Genomic DNA, 7508 nt, shown 5'->3' on the forward strand with positions numbered 1-7508 from the left:
AAATCGTTGTTTTTTGCTTAACCAGACTACGCGGGCAAAAACAGCAATTTTACCTTGCAGAACACAGGAGGTGCTGGGCTACCTCTGCCTGAGTCTGTTAGTTTGTTTATGTTTTTGTGTGATTTTGGTTATTCCAACCTAACTCTTTAAAACACCAAAGTCACACAATAACACAAACGAACAAACAGACTGATGCAGAGTTCTGTGAAGTAAAATTACTGATTTTGCAAATGGAGTTTGGTTGGTTTGGAGGGTAGAGTAAAATATTCTGAAAATAGCATACACTACAAACTGACGACATGCAAACCACCATCTACTGTAGGTAATACACAGACTATGGATAAGTACCTCATACAACCCCACCTCAAACAATCCAAACTATACCTTTAAAGTAAATGCATTGTCAATGTGATCTTCTGTGGCACTTATTAGCACTTTTGTCACGTCTGTTTGTACTTGCACTATAATGCAAATGCAAATAAAGGCTGAATGGAGAAAACACAGCAATTAAATGAATGCCAGCAGCTGAATTATTAAATGTACAGTACAGATTTGCGAGAGCAACAGGAGAAGAGAGCACTGAGGTATAATGACATTCAGCCCGTGCAGGTGCATGAGAAGTGTTGATTTCGATGTCCACTCCAGTCTACTTCCTCCGGGGGTGAGCGCGTCGCTGCAGGTGCCTCTGTCTGGACCCTGAGGACAGTTTGGAGCCTGAGCAGACAGACAGAAGAGGAATTATTAGTCTGCAGCCCCCTGAGGATGAGTTACAGGTTATGTGAGAGGAGAGGTCACAAATATGTTCCTGCACTGGGTAGGAACAGCACATGATAAACAGAATCATTTCAACGGTAAGATGCAACGCTATGAGTCGCCATTTCAGATTCAGTAATTGCTGTATTATTAATGAAACCGCACACACTAAATATGACATTATGATTGGATAACAAAAATAATACCTGAGGCGAAAAAAGGTTAAAAAAATACCAAAAAAAAAAAAAAATTCTCTTTAAAGGCTTTAAATATCTGCCATATCTGTCTCTCCTAAGATGTAGTGTCATATATAATCTATGCAAGTTTCTATCATTTGACATGCTTTAACAAGAGTGGAGGGAATATTTACAGATCAAAGTTATCAGAACATAAAATCAACAATCAAAAGAGTGACAGATACACAGAACAGCACAGAGGAGGAAACAGCTGTTCTGACAAGATAAGACAGATGCAGTCGATCAGTTTACAGGTGTTTCAGTAAAATAACATATTCATGCTCAGCTCAGATATTTTGATTCATTATGCACAAAAGGGGATAGTCTGAGGTCTTCAGCTGGTTTCTAAAAGGTAAATGTGACTCCTACAATGTGACAGAAAGCCAGAAGTGAATTATTACATTCTTAATTTCATTTTGTGAAAGATATAGTTACTCTGCAGATACAGATTTTAAATGTAAAGATATAAGCAACCTATATAATATGATGTAGATTAAACTAACCAACAGTATATATCCTGCATACCCATGTTTATTTTTATTTTGATACATTTGTATTATTTGTACATGTTTGTTATTTTCACTGTTAATATTTTGATTTGTTTAGATTAATTTTTATTGACATTTTAATGTTGAATTGACTATAAAAGACCTTAGGTGCCACTTACATTAATACCATCATTATAAATGATTTATAAGTGGTTTATAATTAGGTTATTATTATTATGATTAATAAGCTGTCACAACACATTGGATAAAAAGGGCAACATTGACCTGTTTGCCAAAGACTGAGCTCACATTCATCAATACTGTTTAGCCTCAGACATCACTGCATAAAATACATTACTGTAATTGTACTGAATTTGTTTGTTTTTTTCTGTCACTAAAATGATGCCATTTGTGATATGCTTCATATTTGGTTTGCTCATTTAAATGCAAAGTGGGCTCTGCACACTGCTTACTGCTGAAATACTTAATTTTTGATATTTACCAAATGGTGAGAAGGCGAAGGTGGGCACAGCAGGTCCTGGAGTGAGGAAAGGGTTGAGAGGATTCACAGGCCTTTGGTCTAGACCAGCTGGAGGGATCACTGTAAGCACAACAACAACAAACACACTTACTGCAGAGTCTCAGCGGTCCAATCTATGAGAATCTGCAGCGCGGTCATCTTTACACCAGTGCAGATTCAGCAAACTCTTCTGTACACAAACAAGTTGACGAAGGTGTTTGTGCTGCATGATAATGTGGTTAGGATCAGATGCGTAAACAAAGAGGGTGTCTACTGGGTTCAAAAAGCTACATTTAAGACATTTTAATATCACAGAGAATTCAATCAAAGTATGAAAAACATCACTGTAAACCAGGTTGGACAAAACAGGGCCAGGAACTATTCACTAAGTGGACTAAGTTATTGATAATAATACCTTGTTTTGTCAGTTCTTCCCAGCTGTTTATAACAATTACACATAACATCATCAAACATCATCAATTAATCATTTAACACCTGGATAAACAGCAGAAATGAATGAATGGATTAACCAGTTAGAAAATAACTAAATATTTTAACTCTACATACAGTATGTATTTTACATAAGGTTAGAGGTCTAAAATGACTGGACACAGACTTTTCAGGCAGATTTTGCTAAAATCACATTCAAAAACTGATTATAACCAATTCCACTAGAAAAAAAAAATTAAATATATAAATAATAATAATTGTAAATTTAATATATTTGGGTTTTGGACTGTTAGTTCGACAAAACAAGCAGTTTGAAGATGACACCTTGGACTCTGGGAAACAGTGATGGACATTTTTTCACTATTTTTGGATATTTTTTAGACTAAACACTTAATTAGAGCTACAACGACAAACTGCTTAATCGATTATTCATTTTCTATTAAATTAATCGTCAACTATTTTGATTAATTGATTTTTTAATCTGAATCAATTAATTGCTTTGAGTAATTTTTTGCCTAACCCCTGGGCTAACCCAGTACATGAGGCTAATGCTCTATCAGCTGAGGTACTGGGCCACTGAGTCATTTGTTCTCTGATTTCAGCCTCTCAAATTTCAATATTTTTTGGGTTTTTTTTACTTCTCTATAACAATTAACTGAATATCTTCAGGTTTTGGACAAAACGAGACATTTAAAGGACTCTTGAGCTTCGGAAAATAGTGATCAACGTTTTTCATCAGCCCTACAATAAATTAATTCATCACAAAAATGTAATCAAAATAACTGTTAGTTGCAGCTATGTCAATTTTTTATGTAGCCCAAAAGCCTCAAAGGGCTTTACAGTCTGTGCAACACATGTAACTTTTTTATTCTTAGATGCTTGATTTGGATGTGACAAGGGGTCTTTAAATGTGATCAAAGATGCATTTACCTTCACATTTAGCATTTAAGTTGGTTTTGAATGTGTCAATGGTAAAAAGCTGTCGTTTTCATCATCAGCAGGTTCACAGACTCACCTAGTGTTGCTCCCATCTGTGCGGCTGCTTCACCGTCACCGGGCTGTGTCATATCGGGCTGTGCAGCAGGATTCGCAGGACTTACAATCGCTACATCTCTCACTACAAAAGAGAGAAATCACATAAGCCAGAGGTGACAAAAGAGTTTCTGTTAGGTCAAAATATGTTTTAACCCTTTGTATTTACCTCTCTCGTAGATGCTGACAAATCCTCCCTGACAGACCTCCTGCAACAGTCCTTTAAAATCGGACACAGCTGTCATCACAGGGCCAAAGGTGAGACTGGGGTCAACAGTGACTGAAGGGAGAGTTGACAGCACAGGTGGAGCATGGAGGGACTGACAGCTCTGGAAAGACAAACACAGTGATCAACGGTTTAAAAGTGTGCAGGGTGAGCTACTGTCCTAGAAATCTGTCAAATCTGAGCAGTGTTACCTGCAGGAAGTGGATGTGGTCCTCAGTGTTGGCCACTTTGTCCAGTTCAGCCTCGTTCATCTTCAGCTCAGCGATCTCCTTCTGGATCTTGTCCAGCAGCTGCTCAGCCTGATTGACTGCCGTTTTCTCCTGGGCTTTGATCAGCTCTCGCACCTCAAAACGCTTCAGCTCGATTGAACGAATCAGCTCGGTGAAGACGGCATCACTCTCCTCGGCTGCTGCCCGAGCAGAACGCTGGAGGGAGACACAGAGCAACATGTAGACTGTCACAGAGAAGCCTGCTGCTCCAAGAGGAAGAATCATTGAGTTTCTGCAATTTTAAAGGTAAGATGAGACATTTTTATCATCTGTTGGGATCTACTGCATTTATACATGAGACCAAACTGGGTGTATGGACTTACAGTGAGAGAGAAAATGGCCTGTCTCAGCTCCTGAGCCTCCTTTTCCCTTTGATGAATTCGCAAGTGAGAGTTCTGCTTCAAGTCACCAAGCTGCCTCTGAGAAAAAATGTCAGGAAAAATGTGAATTAAAGTTACTTTCACTTCATGGAGACCTGCTGAGTACCTTTATGATCACATTAAACCATATTTTGTCTTGTTAGATTGTGTCCATCATCGCTTAAACCCCAAGGGACAGTATGGCAGGTGTTACAGCTCTTTGAGTTGTGAAACAGGTTGTGGACATAATAGTAAACATCATGACACTGTTTAAGCTTCTACACAGAGTGTTTAACTCATAAGGAAACAGTCTCAGTTTAATACTGATGTCTCTATATGCCCTAATGAGAAGAAGCAAATGATTCTATACAGCTGTTCTTAATGTCTGCCACCTGCTCGAACTCTCCTTGAAATCAGATAAAACGAGTCCGTCCCATTTTCCCAGCAAAGATACAGTAGTATACAGTAGTTAAAATGAAAAGGAGGAGATTTTTATTCAAATAATTGTACTTTTAGACAACACTTTTTCCCTTTTTTTTACATATCGTTTTATCATTTTATGACAGGATAGCTGAAGATATGACAGGAAATGAGGAGAGAGAGTGGGGGAATGACACGTGGCAAAGGGCCATGGGCAGGAATCGAACCCACGGCCGCTGCAGTGGACTCACAGCCTCCCAAATAGTTGTATTTTTGATGTTAAATTTTGTGATTACGGCAGGGCAAACCCTGCAGCTTTTGAACAAAAAGAAAAAAAAAATGGCCATCTAATGGCTTTTGTTCAAGATCAAAGACCGCTGTACTTGGCTGTTTAAAATCCTTGTTAGAGTTGTGAATCCTTTATTTTACTTGTGAAAACTGAAGGAAACTGATTTCACTGATTTTCTTGCCATTTGGACTCAGGAGTTTTGAAAGTCTGATACTGTGGGCCTCCCCTCAAACAAAGCTTGGAAAAAAGGCTCCCATCCCGCATCCCCCTTAGTTTACTTGCTTGGTTTCACTCAAATCATGTCTGTGGGATTGTGATTATGTTATTTAATCCCACAGACACTCAACAATTGTGCAAAGATGGCCTCATATTGCCGTTTGATATAAATTCAGGCTACACCAAGTACATTTAAAAAAAAGCCTGTCCAAATGAGAAAAACTGTAAATTTCCCCCAAACTACTGTATCTGTGATAGGGCACAATCGATACTGCATTTTGAGGACCGATACCACTGTTAGGTAACAGAAAAATGTAGAATGTAGGCCAATATAAACACATGTTTGTTTTAAATCCCTTAAAAGTGGTTAACATTTGTGACAGTTATGTATTGGCAGCAGAATATTTTATTGTTTACTAATAAGCATTATTGTCCAAAAAGATATCAGGGTAATAAAACTTGTGTTTTTAATAATTATAAATGTAATGATAATGGCATTACATCCTTGTAACAAAAAAAAAAAAAGAAAAGAAAGAAAAATCAACACATATTGGTCAACATTTACGCCATTACCAATATAAACTGATATAGCTGTGATAAGCCAATATCTGTCCAATAATATATGGGTCAACCAATATATCAGTTGGGCTCTAATTTATAGTTATTTATAATTGTTAAAAATACCAGTTAGCTAGTATAGTATTGGCCCACTACATCCAGTATTGGTCAGGCTCCTCACATAACTGTAATTAAGTTAAAAGGTCAATATTCCCCTCTGAAATAGTGGCATGAAAATACTCAAATAAAGTGCAAGTACCTCACATTTGTACTTAGGTACAGTACTTAGTAATACTCCAGCATTGTGTTACAGTCCTGTGTTGATCAGCAGCCTTGCATTGACTCAATCAGATGATTAGATTACCTGTTTCTGTTGTATCTCGGTCTCAGCCAGCACTGTGTCGTGTCCTTTGTGTTCATCAGTCAGACACAGGTAACAGATACACTGCCTGTCGGTGCGACAGTACACCTCCAGCAGCTTGTCATGGCGGCTACAGATGGTCTCCTGCAGGTTTTTGGAGGCCGACACCACCTTGTGTTTCTTGAAGGCAGCGGACTCGTAGTGAGGCTGGACGTGGAGCTCACAGTACGAGGCCAGACACACCAGACACGACTTCACAGCTTTGTTTTTCCTCCCGGTGCACACGTCGCACTCCACGTCGTCCGCCTCGGCCAGACTCTGGTTTGTGGGGGTCGAGGCCTCCTGGAGTCCGGTGTTTTTGAATTTCTCCACCACATCAGCCAGCATGGTGTTTCTGGCGAGCGCAGGCCTCGGGTTGAAGTTCTGCCGACATTGTGGGCAGACATAGATCCCCAGGTAGTCGTCCTGGTCCCAGTAGTTCTGTATGCAGTCCGAGCAGTAGCTGTGTCCACATGGGATGGTTACCGGGTCCTTCAACACGTCCAAACAGATTGAGCAGTTAAACTGATCCTTATCCAGGACCACACCGGCCTGAGCCATCGTCAAAAACACTGAACAGAGGGTAGAAACTCAGAGAAAACGCAGGAACCAACTGACAGACAGCTGCTGCTTTTGTTTACAGGAAGTGACAGGAGGGGGCGCGGCCAGAGGTAGTGTCTAGAAGGGAACTCCAGACCCGCCAAAGATCTCGCGAGAGTAATCATTTTAATTCAAAACGTGATCCTTCCACAACCTGTCAACAAGTGTATTCAACCCTAAATCTACCCAGATCTCACCAGTAACGTTGTTACATTATAAAACATAATTAATCTACGCAGCGTGCACAACTAAGACACAACGCGTACAAATCTCGCGAGTATTTAACAAATCAAGCGTTCCCTTCTAGACACGCCCTGGCCAGAGAGATACCGGAAATGGTAGCAGGGGGTTTAATTTTTAAAACAACACTTAATTTCAGAATGATGTAAATTAAACGATACTAAATATTTGAAAAATAATCACTCAATTGGGAGAAAATTATGCTTGTTTTACTTTGTGTAGATTAGTCATTAGTCTGTCTCTATATGCCGTGTTTTGTTTGTGTGCTATGTTTTTTTCTAATGTACGTTAGTATGATGGTTTATTACATTTGCTTTGTGGTTGATTGTATGTTTTTTATGATAATTGTATATTCTGTTACTGTGGTGATGTTTTCATATGATGTAAGCTGACCCTGAGTGTCATGAAATGTATTATTATTGCTATTATTATATTAATTTTATTGTATTACA

The 7508-nt window shown here is 38.9% G+C and overlaps 1 protein-coding gene across 1 annotated transcript; it reads right to left on the reverse strand.

The window, feature by feature from the left end:
* Positions 1 to 289: 289 nt before the first annotated feature.
* ftr67 (finTRIM family, member 67) lies at positions 290 to 7508 on the reverse strand. The gene is made up of 7 exons (XM_084732005.1): positions 6181 to 7508; positions 4298 to 4393; positions 3897 to 4130; positions 3649 to 3808; positions 3463 to 3564; positions 1980 to 2078; positions 290 to 714 (listed from the first exon to the last, which is right to left on the reverse strand). Exons 1-7 carry the CDS (start codon positions 6775 to 6777, stop codon positions 647 to 649), a joined length of 1356 nt encoding a protein of 451 aa, XP_084588131.1. The 5' UTR covers positions 6778 to 7508; the 3' UTR covers positions 290 to 646.

This window comes from Lutjanus erythropterus, chromosome 12 (assembly GCF_056507025.1).
Source record: "Lutjanus erythropterus isolate fLutEry1 chromosome 12, fLutEry1.hap2, whole genome shotgun sequence".
Lineage (NCBI taxonomy): Eukaryota > Metazoa > Chordata > Actinopteri > Lutjaniformes > Lutjanidae > Lutjanus > Lutjanus erythropterus.